Consider the following 18476-nt stretch of genomic DNA (forward strand, 5'->3'; position numbering starts at 1 on the left):
ATTGTTCCATTAATATGAACTTAAGAGAGTTCAAGGTGGAAGGCAATACCTGTTTTTCCTACCAAATCAGAAGACCTTTCCCATCAAAGAAACTGGTCCACAAGCTTTAGCAGCAATGAAAATTAGATAAATCTTTTCTTTCTTTTATTCCCTTTTTAGAAGTAATCTTTGAATGATAGGTAGAAAAGAAAACATAAACAGATTTCCCTTTCCCCACCAGGAAACCAAAAATATTTCTGTAATATCTAAAATCATGGAAGCTTTGCAAATATTTAGGGGAAAATATAAAGAGCCCATTTAAAACCCCCCAACTGGATGCAACAATGAAGAAAACCTCTAGACTTAACGTCTACTTGTGATTTAGATACTGGTGAACCAGTCTGCCAATATACTGCTGTCCTTTTCTACAAGAATAAATACTAGCCAAGGATTTAGTAGCATGACTAACTCCAAGAGCATAAGGACTACCCCGCACAGCTTGTAAGATCTGGTACTTCCTTACTGTTTATGCTCCACAGTACTATCATCTTTTGGCTGAGACAGGCCATCATTTAAGCAGCCATCATGGTCAGTTCAAAGTTATCTTGTTTTTCAAGCCCTACTTCACTCATGAATATTCAGTTATGCAAAGGAAGGGGACATGCAATAGGCATTCTGTGCTTGCTATCCCTCACTTTCAGCAAGCAATCCTGCCCCACCATCCTCAAGCTGGGAGACTATTTCCCTAGTTTCCACTGGAGAAATCCCTCCTCAACATGTTCATCAAGCACCTGCAACCCCACCCTTCCCCCGGGAGAGACAAGTGAGCTAAAAATCTTTGTCTCTTTCCCACCATGCCAAACTTCTTCAGTGGCAGGCCACTAATCTAACCCCAGTAGCAGTCAGGGCTCCATTTTCCATGCCACACAGCCAGGCTACTATCATGCTTTCTATTACAAAGCATGTCTCCTAATCACTACACTAACATCCGAAGACTTAAATCACTTTGCCCCTATTGCCTGCTAACCATCAACTTCCTCCTTGCCAATTTCTTCCCCATCACATGGGTGAGGGTAGAATGGAAGAAGTCATCATGTCAACAACCATTAGGGGTGGTTCATATTTTGTTCATGCCTTACAACCCCTTATGCATGTTCAGTTTGCAAAGGAAGTTGGTGTGTGCTAAGTTGACTATGCTGCCCCCACTCCACTTCCACAAAAAAAATACCAGTAAGCAGCCCTACCCACCCATCTTTGAGCATAGGCATGGCTTCCTTGGTGAGAGTAATCTCCCAGGATCCCTCAGACGTAAAATGTACCCTCCTATCTTAAAGTAAGATTTCATCAAAGTAAACTTAAGTTATTCTTATGAAAAACTGTATGAGGTTCAGAAGTTATGCAAAACTGCCATGATTCTAAGTGAGGTAACCAAAATTGTCTTCCAGGAAAGACATAGCAACATCACAAAGTACGCATTTTGTTCTTCAATGCCTTCCCCATCTCTCCCAGGAGGGGTGAACAGATCATGCCCCTTCACATCTCTTCATCATTGCTTAGCTCCTCCAGTGCTAGAGTTGCTAATTGAGTCCTGGTTGCCTGGGTCGCACTCACAGCTTTATTCTTCTGCACCATGGAGCCAATGAATTAGCTGCCATATTTATTAGTGTGACAATTTCAAACAGTCTAAATGCTAGAATAGAAGAGACCAGATGGTCTAGTGGTTAGGGTTTTTCCCTCCTATGCACAAGGGACAAGGTTCGATCTTGACCTCCGACCAATGCCTGTTTGGCATTTGCATGTTCTCCCTGTGTCTCCATGGGGGTTCTCCCATGTCCGAAAAACATGCTGAGTGTCTCCATTTCAAACTCACCAATGAACAGAGCTATGGGCAGCAGCACAGACTCTACATGTTGCCCTATAAGGGGAAGAGTTGTACAGACCAACTGCTTTGGGCATCTACTGTGGTGCGCAGTATCTCCAAGATAGGAGAACATGGATCACAGACTGTGTGCCGTAGCAGGGCTAGCCACTCTAGGTGATTCTGTCATGTTGACTAATGTCGCCCAAAAAGGTCATGGGTAGTTACCGGTGATAAGTGGGTTGAGAACCCGGCATACTCTGTCCCATGCCAGGGACCCGTGCTAACAGTGGAAGGGGTATATGTGTCCCTATTGGGCAGTGTGTGGCCACCATAAAGCCCAGAAGCCCTGGGTCAGTAAGCTACTGGTTGGCCGGTGTCTAGTTTCCCAGCCTGGGTTACTTGGGATAGCTCTGTTGAGTGAAAGCTGGACGTAAAACCAACCAACCTGCCAAATATGAATTGAAAATTGCTACGCTTAATGTAGGTTCACTGACAGGATGCAGCTTGGAAGTGGATGACATGATGATACAGAGGAGGCTGGACATCCTATGTATCCAGGAGATGAGATGGAAGGGTATGGCAGCAAAGCCACTTGGCTTGGGATCCAGAGTCTACTACTCAGGTGGTGGGCAGGCTAGAAATGATGTAGGAATTGCAGTGAGAGAGAGGCTTCAGAAGGCAGTAAGGGATATCATCAAAATTAATGACAGACTCATGGCAGTCAGACTCCAGTGCAATGACAGGGCAGTATTCATAATCTCAGCCTATGCCCTACAGCAGGGTTGTGATACAGAGAAAAAGAGTGCATTCAGATGGCAGTTGCAGGACTTACTAGATAAAGCAGGACAACATGAATTGGTGCTGATAATGGGTGACATGAATGCACATATCAGGTCAGACAACAGGAAGTGAAGACTGCCTGGGTCCACATGGGAGGGGCAACAGGAATAAAGAAGAAGAAGCCATTCTAGACTTCTGTCTGGCAAATGGCTTGACAGTAGCCAACACATGGTTCAGAAGAGAGAAAGTCACAAGATCACATACAAGAATAGTCAACATGCAACTCAGGTAGACTTCCTCCTAGTAAGAAAAAGGCAATGGGGCAGAATCCATGACTGCAAAGTCGTCCCCAGTGAAACAGTCGGCTCACAGCATAAACCACTAGTTGCAACAATCAGTTGCAAGCAGTGGTCAGAGAAGGCTCTAAGGTCAACAGAGACCAGGCTGCTCTAGCACCCCAAGAAGAGGAAGAAATAGGTGGAGTTGAAGAAAAATTTCAGCGCCTAAAAACAGCATGTATTAGGACAACAGAAAAGAGCCAGGTATGGAAATAAGGTACATAAGGAAAGCTGGTGGTGGAATGCAGAAGTCCAGGAAGTCATCAAAAGAAAAAAGGAGTGCAGAAAGAAGTGGGAGACAGAAAAGACTGACCAGTCTAAGAAAGACTACTGGTTGGCTAACAAAGACACTAAGAAAGAATAGCAAAGAATAGGGCATCGGAGGCACTGTACCAACTGCTGGAAAGTGACTCAGTAAGGGGCACAAAGAAACTATATCAGGTTGCAAGGCAAAGACAGAAAGATAAAGAAGATAGACACCCTTCATAAGGGATGCCAGCAACAACCTGCTCACCAACCCAGACGACATCAAAGGCAGATGGAAGAAGCACTTCCAGCAGCTTCTGAATAAAGAAAACCCCACAGAAGCTGTACTGCCCCAGAAGCAGCCTACAATGAGAGAAGAGGAGCCCACCCTAGAAGAAGTAAGAACAGCACTAAGGAAGATGAAGTCAGGGAAAGCAGCAGGCTCAGATGAGGTCACAGCAGATATGATAAAGATGCTGGATGAGGTAGGGGAGAAATGGCTCCTGAGGGTACTAATAGCAGTGTGGAGAGAAAGGCGTATCCCAGATGACTGGAGAATAAGCATACTCATGCCAGTGTACAGGACCAAAGGGGACATCCACAACTGTGGCCAGTAGAGAGGCATCAAACTCCTATCACATTGCATGAAAGTTCTGGAGAGGGTGACTGATAAAAGGATATGCAGAGTAGTAGAATGTAAGATGGGAGATGAGCAGTTTGGATTCAGATCACGATGCAGCACAACTGACCTGATGTTTGCATTGAGAAAGATACTTCAGAAGAAGCTAGAGATAAGGAGAGAGTCCAACTGGGCATTTCTAGACTTGGAGAAAGCAGACAACAAGGTCCCAAGAAAGCTGGTCTGGGCAGTCCCAGAAACATTGGTAGAATTAGTGCAGGCTATGTACAAGGACCCAATGACTCAAGTACGAACAGTGTTCGGCCTCACAGAGGGGTTCCCAGAGGGTGTGCGTGTACATCAGGGTTCGGCTCTGAGCCTGCTGTGTTCATACTGGTAATGGACTACATTAGCAAACAGGTTGGAAGGGACAGATCAACAAAGCTGCTGTATGCATATGATGTGGCAGTACAGGCAGACTTTGAGCTAGAACTTCAGCAAAGGACAGGAGAATGGAATGCAAATCTGAAGGCACATGGGATGAAACTAAGCACAGATAAGACGGTGGTAATGGCATCAAATTGGGGAAATCAGAAGAAGTTGAGAATAGAGATAGAAGGGAAGACAGTGGAACAGGTAAACAGCTTCAAGTACCTGGGAGGAGTAGTTGAAGAGAAGGGTAGTCTGAATGAAGAGGTCAAAGCTAATAGAGGGACTGCAGCCAACTGGCATAGAGTATCATGTGTAGTCTATGACAGAAGAATACCAAAGAAGCTGAAAAGTAAGGTGTACAAGACACTGGTGCGACCAGTACTACTGTATGGTAGAGAAACCTGGGCAGTAAAGGCAGAACAGTTGAAGAAGCTAGAGGTGATGGAAATGAAGTGCCTGAGAAAGGTGACAGGATGCACACTTTGGGACAGACAAAGAAATGAGGACATAAGAGCAGAAGCCAAAGTAGCTCCAATTGCAGAAAAGATCAAATAGAACAGATTACGGTGGTTTGGGCACATGTGTAGAAAAGCAGAAGACAATCTGCTGAGGAATATTTGGGACAGACAGGAAGAAAGTAAAAGGAAGTGAGGACATCCAGCAAAGAGGTGGATGTATTGTGTGAAAGAAGATCTGCGATAGGCATGAGTGTTGAAGGCAGGAGTGTGGCACTGAATCGAGAGTTGGTGACAGTTAATACAATACCCTGACCCCATGTAGAAAAATGGGAAAAAGGGGGGCTGATGATGATTATGAATAAATGCTAGAATGAACTTACCATCCCATGGAGAGCTAAAGCTTTAAAGTATGATGCCAAATAACAAGGATCTGATTAGCATCTCAGAAATGGGATGGGTGGAGCCAGATAGAGAGAATGGGTGTGAGCAGCTGATGTTAGCTCATCCACCCTGAGGGAGGGGATGATCGTTTTGTCTGCCACACAACACCAGACAAGTAGCACAAGCTTGGTATGGCTGGTACAGTGTCATTTGGATGAGGGATGTGTGCTCAGCAAACAGGATTTGCTCTGTATCTGAGCTTGATGTGCATGCAGCACTGTGGCAGTTCTCACTGATAAAAAAGACACATTTTTCTCTCTCGCTTTTAATCTGAAGAAATAAATACACCTCCAGAATGTAAACTTAGACAGCACCCAATTATAATTAAGAAATGTTTGTATAAGACGATTTCCATAAAATAAACATACATCTTACAAGGGTCATTTAAACATATCCTGACTGCAAAATACTTGAATTACTATATTCTTATTCTAAAAAAGCAACATCCAGTTAAATTTAATTTACTGAAAAAAAATCCCTTGTGTTTTAATTTAAGTGCACAAAGCTTGAAACAATTTGATTATTTTCCACTCTGGGATTAAGAAAGCAGAAAATGTGTTTATTTTAAACCCATATTACTACGATGAGAAACAACCAGTCTGGTTATGCATGAAAACTAAAGAGGGTAGCAAAGACCTTAAAGTAAGTGACTTATCAAAATTTACAAAATTCTTTCTTTCTTTTACATCTTAGTCTGGGAAAGTATAGTCTCATGCATGCCATCTCACTTCTTTTACAACATTTAACATCACATTCCTTTGTACAACAGTTTCAAAAAGTTATGTACAGATTTTTATTGGTGGATATTTCATAAAGAAGCAATACAAGGAAAAATCTTAAAGGAAAAAGTACTTCATTAGTTCTATACAAAGTTTTTCTATCCTAACATTTGTGGTTATTGTATACCTGTGAAGTCATACAGCTGTGGCAGTGTTTCCATGACAATCCCAATCAATGGTAAGTAGAGCATAGCCACTCGGGCTTTCACCTCTGGATCAGTGTACCGAGGGTCTGAGTCGTGACTAGACAGCAGGTTGTGTACTATGTTAATGACCTTCTTATGCAATCCAAACAAACTGCAAGAAAGTTAAATTACAGTGATAAGATATATAATCATTTAACAAACATTGCATTTAACCAAGTACATCAGCCAAACTCCCAATATGGGTCTAATTTAATTTTAATACTTTAGAGAAAAAGAGCTCCTAAAACAAAATGCATTATGAAAAGGGTACTTTTCAACAGTATAATTTCACCCTTTTTCTTGACAGTAATGGATCTTTATATTTATGTGAATATTATTGTAACAGTTACTTAATCGAGCAAGATGTTTTGACTTTAACTTGATTCAACCTCTTTTTTTTTACTTTATAAGAATGTGCTTTTGTATCATCCTGTTCATAATGGCATACATAACAACTTGCTGGCAAAAGACTGCAGCCTTCACAGTTTACCTAGATGTTGCATCTAGCACCCTGCAGCTGAACTCCCATCAATGGTCTCGATTCTCTACTTATCCTAAGCCCTTCTGAGTGCGCAGTGGACATACTCTGCACCACACTTTCAAGCAGCCTGATCTGCAATTTGCAAATTTCCTTATATACAGATAAAAACTAACCAGTTTCACCCTCTTCCTTTCTATCCTCTCCTTCTGCCTCAGATCATGGACTGCAAGTCTAGCAACTGCCTAACCTAACCAGTGACTCCTTCACATGCCCTATTAAGGATTAGTTGTACAACTATTACGAACTCCCACTTTCCTGTTAGTCTTATGTGAATATAGCTCATATAACCCTCAAGTGTCTAGCATTTCCTCTTATTCAACCATAGCCTAAGTACTGGCTTCATTCCAGCAAAGTGGAGAACTGCCATTGGCATCCCCTTGCACAAAGGTACCACTACTGACCCTGGAAACTATCGCCCCATTAGCTTGATAAGTCTGATCTGTAAAGCCATGGAGCGTATTATTATGGATCTCATAAACAAGGACATAGGCAATCTCCAAGCACTTTACCCCACTGAGTTCAGATTCATCAAGGGCGGATCTTGCCTGTTGAACCTAGTTGACATCTTTGAGACTGTCACCAAGGCCCTGGATGAGGGAAAGTCAGTAAAAACAGCTTACCTTGACTTGGCCAGGGTCTTTGACACAATCCCCTACTCGGGTATCATTGAAAAGGTAACACAACTTGGCGTAAATGCCCATCTCATCAGGTGGGTGGCCAAGTGGCTCACCGACAGGACCCTCAAAGTCAAAATAGGCACCTCCACCTCTGATAGCAGACATGTAACTAGTGGAGTTCCCCCAGGATCTGTTCTGGGACCCCTACTGTTTGGCATCTATTTCTCGGAGGTACAGGCAAAGACAAAAGGCCTGTGGCTGACCAAGTTTGCCGACGACTGTAAGTTGGGTGCTGTCATTGACTACCCAAACAATGTTAGCATACTGCAAGAGGGTCTCACAGCAACTAATGACTGGTGCCAAAGTCATAGCCTCAAGCTAAATGTAAAAAAACATATCATCATACCATTTGCAAAAACACGACCCCTACTGATTACCACATCAACGGCAACCCCCTAAGCAGACAACCTGTGGTGACAGACCTGGCCACTGAGGTTGATAACAACCTCACATTCAACCATCATGTAGCGGCAGTGGTCAGAAAAGCCTTTTACTTGGTTCATCTCATAAGTAAAAGGATTGCATCCAGAAAAAAGGAGGTTATTACCTCTCTATACTCCCCCCTCATTAGACCAATAATTGAGTATAATGTCCCGTTTGGGATGTACCTCTCCAAACATCTGCACTAATTAGAAAGGCCACTGAAATACCTCACAAAGAGAATCCATGGCCTCCAACATTTGTCTTATGCAGACAGACTCAAATCACTATCACTCTACTCAGTATTGTACAGATTGCGCAAGGGTGATCTGTGTCTCATCTAGAAGGCAATCTCAGACCCTGCCCTACTAGAGATGCTCCATATCCGCAACTCTAACTCCTCATGTACTACCCGCTAAAAAGGCCTGAACCTAATATGTGACATTAACAAAACTTACTGGAGAGACAGGTTTGTCTCCCAGAGGCTGCCCTGCCTTTGGAATAGACTTCCCATACACGTCAGAGCACCTCGCTGACCCTCTTCAAGCGCAACCTTGATAAGTGGATGGGAAACCACAAATTCGTCCCAGGGGTTCCACCCGTGTTCCTCACTGACAGGGGTTGCCAGGTTCTGACTGAGGTTTCTTTTTGGGGATAAACTCTTGGCTAGGCTTGTAAGGGCCCCAAGGCCATTAGCCTAGTAACCTCCTATGATCCTATGAATCCCTTTAAGTCCACTAATCATTCCTGTATTTGGTGTTACTTTTTCGTACAGTCTTTAAATATACAGTCCCCCCAGCTGTGATCTTACCACAGCCATGTGTAGTGGTAACATCATCCTCCACATCCCACAGTTCATCCCCCTCATTATACAGGCCAACATTCTGTTAGCCCTGATAACTGCCTGCTTGCTTTGTTGTTGCTGACTCCCTGTCACAGAAGTGATAATTTCTAGGGTTTTTTTCCTGACCTATTGCTGAAATTGACCTTCCTGTCCAACTGGTTTCCATTGTCTGGATTACTGCCTCTCTGATTCTGCATTATCTATTTGTCGGCATTAAACCTCTGCTGTCTGTTACCAGCTTTAGGTTTTAAATGTCTCGAGTCGCATTCCATTCTTGTTCCTTTATCCTTCACTAAGCAGTGCAGTGTCATCCACAAAAAGGTTAACCCTGTTAGCATCCTCAGTATTTACCCCATGTTTTGTCTGACATATGCACACTGAAGAGAGATAATGTCCCAAGACTGACCCCATACAGCACACTCTGGACACCTCTCCCCTCACTGTCACTCTTCTGTGTCCTACACTGCAGTCAACACTCCACCTACCATACTAACTAGCTTTCTGCCAATTCCTACACCTCAGCTTCCCTAGAAGCTTCCTCTTTGGGACTGAGCTGAAGGTCACGACGATGTCCAGCTGGACTACATCAAGCCAACTTTCTCTGGTCTTGCCATGCAGTAATAGAACCTGATCACATTACTTTTGGCAAGAGTATTTTTAGTAAATCACCTATTTTGGCTACTGTTTTGTAGGCTGTTTTTCAAAAAGTTCATTATCCTTTCTTTCAATATCTTCTTCATGATCTATCCCTCTACTGAAATCAGTGAGACATCAAAGCACAAATCCTACAGCTTACAAACTCACTTGTGTAGGTAGGCTGAGTCCTGCAATCAGCAAATGTATGCAATTTTACTTACTTGTTTTAATATAATTTCAACAATGTGTTAGTTTTCAAATTTCATCATTGAAGAAAACAAAATGCCAGAGTTATTTTTGTTAGTGTTATGTCGTCTGTTCAGCAATGATGCTCACTACATTAGTCAGACATCTATCCAGACATTTTACACCAATACAGTAACTTCATTATGCTTGGTTTAAACTCAAAAGATTTGTCACAGATTGGCAAACACAGCAAATGTCAGGGACGAGTAAGCATTTTAACATTAGACCCTGCTCTCTGTACTTTATTTCACCACTGAGATCTTTAATGTGGCACCCAGTCTAGATTACATTCAACTGACTAAAATGTCAGAGCAATTACAATGTCGATTTTAATTCTTCTCTGAGTAAAAGAAGTGCATACCAGTCTAACCTGAAGTCCAAAACATGCAGGATGGACATCTTATGTGACCCACTAACATATCGCTGAACACAGGAACAGATTTAGAAGACTGAGAAAAAGTGTGTGGTCACCTTCTTAAAGATAAGCATTGATAAGGTCAGGAATGCCTTCTTGCCAATAAATTTATTTATAAAATCAAAAACGAAAATAATTTCTTACACTGAAGGCTTTGTGACTGAAATACTGAAGAATTTAACAACCTACAATTTCCATAAGAAAATACTAGCACGAAGGTCCTGCCAGGTTTCTTTTATTGGGATGCTGCAATCTGAAAGTGAACTGTGCTTAGTGTAAATGTAGGAATGACAGGGAATTATGTGAGATGGTTGCAAGCAGTGTCATTGAAAACCAGGTGGCTGAATCCAATTTACTTATGTTCTTGTTAATGAGTCTGTGAACCAAGCTCAAATAAAATGACTGTCACAGTACTTTAATGACTAATGGCCTGGCTTACATACAGCAAGTGCACAAAGGCAAGGACAGACAACTTGAATGATATCAATCGAAATGGTACAGCCCACAACTGACGACAAGGACTGGGGAATGAGGCTATTTTTGTGGCAGACAGGTTGGGATTTGCCTGTGATACACTGGCCAAAGAGAGCAACACAATTTGAAAGAGTGTGCTATTTCATGGATAGAAATGGGCATCCAAACAAACATCTTCTTCCTCTCCAGACCCACAGTTAGACAACACTTCCTGTCTTATGCATATAGATATCTGGACATTGTGGAAACATATACTTTCATCATGTCTTTGTATTACATATTTTGATTTTAATTTCCTTTATTGCCACCTTCTCTATCCTTTCACTAGCAATAGTGACAGCTGTCCCTGCACATTGGCAATGAACAAGGATCTCCTGTTCAACATACTTGCTCTGTTTTTGGCACTGCAGTTAATGAGTAAGGCAGTAGGTGACTAAGGTTTGTGGTAATTTTGATTCTCAAAGCTCCTTGTCAGAGTGTGTACAGGGCAGTGAAGGTTTACAGAATTCAGCCATAAGAAACCACTGGACTACCACTACTGTTACTGATAAGAAGCAATTGAGATTTCCTAGGCTACACATCCAAAACAACACACATTCATGAACTGATGTTCTAAGCCATTCAAGGGAAAAATGATGGCCAAAGAAATTGTGACAAATTAGTGAATGACTTGAGAAACAAACAAACTAAAAATGTGGGTGGTTCAAACATAAGAAATGGGTTCCATTCCAGAAGGCAATAATCAAAATGTTGACTTTGCAATAGGGGGAAAAATCAACCTGAAACTTGGAATACTCTGTGTATTCTAAATAAGCTGTATAACCTTGGGAAAGGCAGACATGCTCCTCCTTCAAGGGAATTTGACCTTGCAGGATTCAGAGGATGAATAATTAAGTTGGGAGGTTCATGGAGTGCTTGTCTCTTGCAAAAACAATATTTTTCTAAAATATCAATGCTAATTTTACATGCACAAGACTTAATTTTTTTTTTTTTTTGCCAGGCAAAACCATTTTAATTGCTGTCTTTCTTAATGTGATGCTAGGAAAATAATAGGCAGTATATTACATACTTAATCAGACATGAAAGAATATGCACTATGGTAAATGATCATATTTCTCAAAAGTATGCCGTTAGGCATGAAATGCAGCTCAGTGATACATGCACCTAAGAAATGTGATTATTTCTCCATAATCCAATAACCTACAGAGCAGTACTGCCTTAAAAAACTTTCAAAAGTAATACTTAAGAAAAAAAATTCAAAGAAAACATTATGCCATCAAACTATGCTTCCACATTATCACAGAATGTTAATTACATGTCTTAATATTCTGATATTTAATTGGTTACCAAACAGGCCATAAAAGAGTTTTTACTTTCAGAAGGCAAACAACTAGCAACCTTGAGTTACTGCACAGTTCAAATCAAAGTTATCCATGTTTCTTAACAATCATAAGCTCAGAAAGTACAGTTCCTTTATGTTCTCACTGTAACAGTTGTTCTTTGAGAAAGAGACTCTTAGCAAAATTACAACACAAATGGGCTTTTGCTCACTGATGGTTGCTATCTGGCCTGACTGTCAAGTAGAGTCCCTCTTCTAGACGGTAGTACGTAACTTAGGCTAGTGCTTCTCTCTGTTATTATTTGGTGCATGTCCCATGTAAAAGCACTATTCTTGTTGCCACACTAGCGAAGTACAGGGATAAAGCCCTGACTACAGCCAAGATGGCCCAGGATCAATTAGCAGCTAGAGTGACTAATGGCAGGGAAGGATGGGAGGTTTCATGGGCGACTCCTCTGATGATCCATGGTACAGGCTGGGGACATCACACTAGGAGGCATGGGCCAAAGGGAGAGAACAAAGTGGGGATAACGCTGAGCTGCTGCACAGACAAGGTGATACTCCACATGACCCCAATGCATACTGGCCCCTTGGAAATACAGCAAGGAACCAAAGACAGGAAGGGGGGACAACAAGGTAGATCATACAAACACCCCCGGTGGACGTGAATAGCCAGATCCTCAAAACACTTTCAAGTTGCACATTGGCCCCAGTCTTATTAGACATGATCCAAGGGGTTGAGCAGGTACTTGGCAGACCTGGTGACAAATGTGGGACACTGGGTATGGAGCAGGGAGAAAAATACTTAAAAAAAAAAAAAAAAAAAAAAAAAAAAAAAAGAAAAAGAAAGAAAAAAGCACTATTGTTATATTACTGAAATTAAAATCTATGTTGTTTGTACATTATTAAAACTCTTTCTGAGGGAACCTCTTTTAAACAACATAGAAGACCCACAGCCACCCCATACAAATATACTGCGTAATAACAAGAAAAGACAGACAACCCCCCCCCACATGCAATTTGAAATATTCAAGCTTTAGCTTACTACTATATTTTCATACTAAAGAGTTGCAGTCAAACATTCAGTTACTCACATTACACTTCTCTAGTTAACATGATCCCATATACTATTAGGACTTACCAGTTAGTTGTCTTTACAAGTACACAGAATTTACAGACTTGCCTAAGCCTCCCTTGAAATAGGCCTGAGCCTCCCCAAGGAAGCCATCATTTTAGAACCAGTTCTTTAATGCAAATAACTAATACAATAAGAACATTATGGGGCAGATTCCAAAACAATTTATGCTCGAAACTACAAGGTATAGATGGCTTACAGCTGTTGATACCTGCAAACATGGAGAAATACTCTGCCATGAGCAAAAACCATTTTGGAATACAGACGCATAGCTACTTACTGGTCATAGCAGGATGACTATCAATAAAGCAAAGTGCAATACAATTGTAAACAGGAAAACAAAACAGAGAGGATGGAACCACAAAATACCCACGTTTCTCTTCCTGAAAGATTTACTGTTATGGTGCGTGCCTCATACAGCTACACTTTCTTCCTTTGTCAGGACTCTTACAACAGTATTATAACAAACATGGAGAATGCTAAGCAATTTTGTTAAGAATGCTTCATAGTTAAGGACAGCTAAAGTAGGACTTCTTGAAGTACTGCTAACAAGGACCTACCTCGCCTCTGAACTGAGCATATAGCTTGCAGCATTCTGTAAATTTGTATTATGGCATGCTGAGCAGATGTATACTTAACAACAAAAGGCGTCTCAAAAGCCCTAGCACAATGTGCCCTGATGAGTCCCAGAAGTGGACTAGAGTAAGTTGTGTCGATAACGTATTAGTGATAAGAGACTATAGAAAGATACTCTGGGATATGAAGATACCCCAAACTCACCTAACAAACTCTGGAACTGGGCAGGATTTGGGGTCCAATACATGACTTTTACAAAAGCTTTCTAGTCAAAACTCTGGTTCCCTTCAAAATATGAATCACTTCTGCATAATGATGAACCACTGAAAATTAAAATCAAGCAGCTTCCAGGCATGAAGGTGGAGATTTTTTTTAAACAAGAAACATATTTATTAAATTATCACTGATGATACAGGCAATCATACATTTATATAAATGAAAATAAACCTTATCATAATCTCAGTTGCATGCATTTTACATCACAAACCTTACAGACATTAATTTTAGTTGCAAACATTATACATCACTTATACTCTACCCAATCATTGTCAAACATTACACAGCTCAATCAGATCCTGCCTTCTTTTATACTTCATTCCTTCCCTGTATGTATGTTCCAACAACTCATAATTTTTCCTATGTAATTTGCCCCTACCCTTTCCTAAAAATTCTAATTTCAGTTGTTTTATCTCTGTTACTAAATTCACTACTTCTGGTACAGTTGGTTTAGACTTTGATTTCCATTAAGTGTTTTTTGGCAGCCACCATAATTAGACTAAGCAAGGCCTTACTATGTTTAGGCAATTCTGATTCTGTTATCATGTCTAGAAAAATCATTTCCATAGTTACATCAATTTGCTTACTCAGTATAGTCTGCAGGGAATCTTTAAAGTCTGCTAACTCATTATATTCCAAGAATATAGTGTTCCCAGTTACCTATTTCTTCCCCATCATACCTCCAATATTTGCTGTCTGCCTGAGGAAAAATTCCTTGGGGTCTACTTGGGGTATACAAATATGTAAACATTTCCAAGCAAAAATCCTAAATCTTCTAGATTTTGTTGCATATTTGGGAGACAAACACATATCACCCCATTGTTTCCTTGTAAATTGCTTATCTAATCTCTCTTCCCAATCTTTCTTAACCTCCTCTGATTGATTCTTATAGTTATCATGCAATGTTTTACATGCTCTACTAATTATTCTTTGTTTAATAGCTTCTGTTCTAGATTCTACTAAAAACTCTACTAGTGCTGGCCTTTCATTTAGGACCCCATATTTCTTTCTCTTTGCTTATACTTTCATATCATTCCTTGATAGGGAAGGCAATCTCTAACCTGCAGTCCAAATACATTTTTGGCAACTTCTCATTCTATTACCTTTCCCTCTCTAGTTATCTGCTCCTAATACGCTGGTTCATTTGCCAGTTTTCTCCAATAAATTCCAATCCCCTCTTGTCTATTGTCTGTATCCCTAATTGCAGTTATCCCTATCTGAATAATTGCCTTTCTTCATTCTAGTGTTGGCCTGGTTCTTTGAATACTTTCTGCTAATTAATGAATATAATATTCTGCATGATTACTGTTACTCTCCCTAAAGGACTGCATCCAAAAACTTTGTTTTTTGAGGCCCTCCCCATTTCATCATCATCACTTTCCACTTTGAATTATAGGTTTCTGTTTGTGCTATGTACAGGAGCCTTAACTGTGTAACTCTGAAATACCCCTTCAAATTGGGTAATCCCAATCTGCTTTGTTCTATTGGATCAGCTTATCCCACTTGAATCTTGCCATCTTCCCCTCCATGATAAAATCATTCAGCTTTTTATTAATTGCTATTCACAACTTCTCCTCTGGTTGATAAAAAATATGCCTGACCTTTGAATAAGATTAACGGTACTAAAAACATTTTAACTGCTTGTATCTTCTATCCATATAACAGAGCTTCCAATTTCTTAGTTTTTGTATTATGTTTTGTTTAGTCTCTTCCCACAAATCCTCAGCTGCCACACTGGAGTAACTTTTAATCCATACTCCTAAATAGCTTTCATTTTATCATGTCCCCATAAATATGGATATTGCTGAACCAGTCCGTGTGTGGGTACATAATTTACATCTACTGCAATCATTCTAAACTCATGCATATTATCGAAATAATCCCTTACTTTCTGTTTAGCATCTTATAGTTGCTCTTCTGCTTGTTCTAAGATTTCTCCTATTTTGCAATACTTTAACATTCATCAGTCTCTCTAAATAATTATTACTTCTTAACCATATCTCCCTTTCTTTTATTTCCACACTATTTTTAAACTCCACTTTAACTTTATCTCACTCCCTAGCTACATTTTCAAAAGAAATTTCTATCTTCTCTAACAGCTCCTGAATAATTTCCACTACCCATTCCTTCAAATTTTCTCATTTCCATAGATAGGTGGGAAAGTGTCAGTGTCTCGTTTTTATTTCATTATCCTGTGTTTTATTATAGTTATTATTGGCGCATGATCTGAAATATTTTTTGGGTGCGTACCAAGACCTGTAATTAAATGCACATGTCCCTGTGAAATATATATTCTGTCTAGCCTAAACCAGATTTGTATCTTGGGGAATAATATGTAAATTCCCTCTGTACTCCTAGTACTGAATTCACATCTACTATGCCAACTATTTTCATAATTTTTTTCAAAAGTCTACCGTTTTTGTTTTATTTTCCCTTCTGGGTCCCCCCAGGCACATCTTCACTGCTGCAAATCAAATTCCAGTCCCCACCTATAAGTAATATTTCTTGCTGAAAGCTGATCATTTCTCCCAGAATTTTCTTAAGCTCCATTACAGCAGTTTTAGGTGGAATATAAATACATGCCAGTAGCCCCCTTAGTACTACAAATCTACCATTATTATCTTTTTATCTTCTTTTGGAGCTCCTCTTGCAATTAATATAAGTACTCCTCTTTTTCTTTGTTCCAAGTATTCCGCTGAATAACCATCCTGAAAACCTTTCTTTATCAAATTCACATGCTCAATTCTTTCCAAGTGTTTCTCCTTTAGTATAGCTATTTGCACTCTACATTTTAATATAATTCACTCTTTCTTTTTTGAATTCATCTGTGAGACCACTGACATTTAAAGACATCACAGAAAGTATCAATGTATTAAAAAGTTATTATTCCCACCTTTTATGCATAACAGCTTTTTTGTTAAATGTCTAGTTCCAGCTTTTGTGTTACATGCATACACTGTTTGGCAGGTTGATTTCTTATACAGTTGTTTCTTGTCATATCCATTTGAGCCTATGTCACATCTTACAAAAAATTTAATTTTATCGAAAGCCCTCAAAGAAAAAATAAATAGACCATAATACTCTCTTAAAACTTATTAAATTAAGAATAACACACAAAACTATGTACATCTGCAAATATTGAAGTTTTACCCTCCTAACAGGCACAAATGTTACTAACTGACAGCCACAAAAACTACGACTAAAACAGTTAACTATGAGAAAGAGCAGTAGACTTGGTAAAATGCACGAGCAACTACTGTGGTGATGAGATCCAAGTCAGTAATAAATGTATCAAAATACCAGGTTGGTTCAGTTGTCAAACCAGAGGTGTTATTTATGTCTCTCTGTGTTCTTGCTGTCCTAACTTTTATATCAGCAAGACAGAGCGCAAACTGAGACAGCGGATTTACGAACACATGTATGACATCAGGACGCACAAGTCCATCAATGCGGTGTATAGGCATACTGAAAAGAATAATTGACATAAATTTCAGTTTGCAGTCAAAGAAAAGGTTGAAGCTAGCCCAAGGGGCGGTCCATGGTCCATATTACTGGAACAGAGGGAACTGTGGTGGCAGATCTTTTTAGACGCTACCTTGCCCCCAGACTTGAATGATATTATCTCTATTAATAGCATTCTTAAAATAAAGGCTTATTCAAAATACAGCAACACAATTTTTATTTGAAAATATTAAGTGCAATTCTGGACTGTAAGTCTGTTTACTGTTCAGTGATACTGTGTATTGGACATTCACTTCATTATAACTGAACAAAAGCCATATGTATGAGATTTTATGATTGTCAGCCATCTAAGCATACTTATTTATGACAGGTATGTTTAACAGTTTACAAGACATGCTGTTTACTCTTGGTATGCTGCTACAAGTTGGCTTATACCAGCGATTATTTTGGCTCCATTCTAGTTTAAATTTTCACGTGATAATTTCATTATATAAATGCGATCATATGACTTAATTCTTTTAAAACTCAACAAGGAGAAAGAGAGAAGGGACAAAGAAAAAAATTAAACAAATAGGAGCACCTGTTAACATTAGTATTCCCATTCCACTTAAAAATAACTATGAAAAAGAAAAGCAGTGTCAAATCTTACCATAACCATAGCTGTCCTTCTCTTCTACATGCTGCAGTATTCATAATATGAGGGAGTCCACCTCTGCCTGACTCGTATGTCCAACCAGTATACCAAAGTCTAAAAGCCACTGCAAGGTATGTGCAACAGTGCACATCACTTCACATACATCGGCCATAAACAGACGTCGGGTATAAAGCAGAAATCAGCTCGTACATACCTCAGAAATGAATGCCACAAAGCACCAGCCTGATAAAAGTGAGCAATGTGTAACCAAGGATAAGGCAAGCATCAGGGGAAAGGGCAGGGAGGGAAGCAATACTGCAGCATATAGAAGAGAAGGACGTCTATGGTTATCGTAATATTTTACACAACTGTTCTATTTCATTCTATTCATTTGTTTGTGTCCTTCGGATTTTCCTGGTTAGGGGTCGCCACAGCGGAACTCCGGTCCGCTAATGATTGGCAGTTAATTTTTACGTACCGGCTTGCCAGGCCTGATGCACAACCTTCAACAAAGGTACGCCCATTCATGCATGTCTCCACGCAGAAGACGCTCTAGCTGAGAATCGAACCAGACATCGTCTTACTGTGAGGCGACAACGCTACCGCAGCACCACCATGCTGCAGTATTCATAACATGAGGGAGAATGCCAAAGCTCAGGCAGAGAAGGAATTGGGAGGAGGGG

At 40.2% G+C, this 18476-nt stretch overlaps 1 protein-coding gene across 1 annotated transcript in view; it reads right to left on the minus strand.

Moving 5' to 3' along the window:
- Positions 1–18476, minus strand: part of DOCK7 (dedicator of cytokinesis 7) — a 3076229-nt gene that overhangs the window by 858930 nt on the left and 2198823 nt on the right. Inside the window, exon 30 of the mRNA XM_044085545.1 lies at positions 6061–6230. Within this exon, the coding sequence (XP_043941480.1) occupies positions 6061–6230 (170 nt within the window). The remainder of the gene's footprint in view (positions 1–6060; positions 6231–18476) is intronic.

Source organism: Protopterus annectens, chromosome 10.part0 (genome assembly GCF_019279795.1).
Source record: "Protopterus annectens isolate FY-2018-M chromosome 10.part0, PAN1.0, whole genome shotgun sequence".
NCBI lineage: Eukaryota > Metazoa > Chordata > Ceratodontiformes > Protopteridae > Protopterus > Protopterus annectens.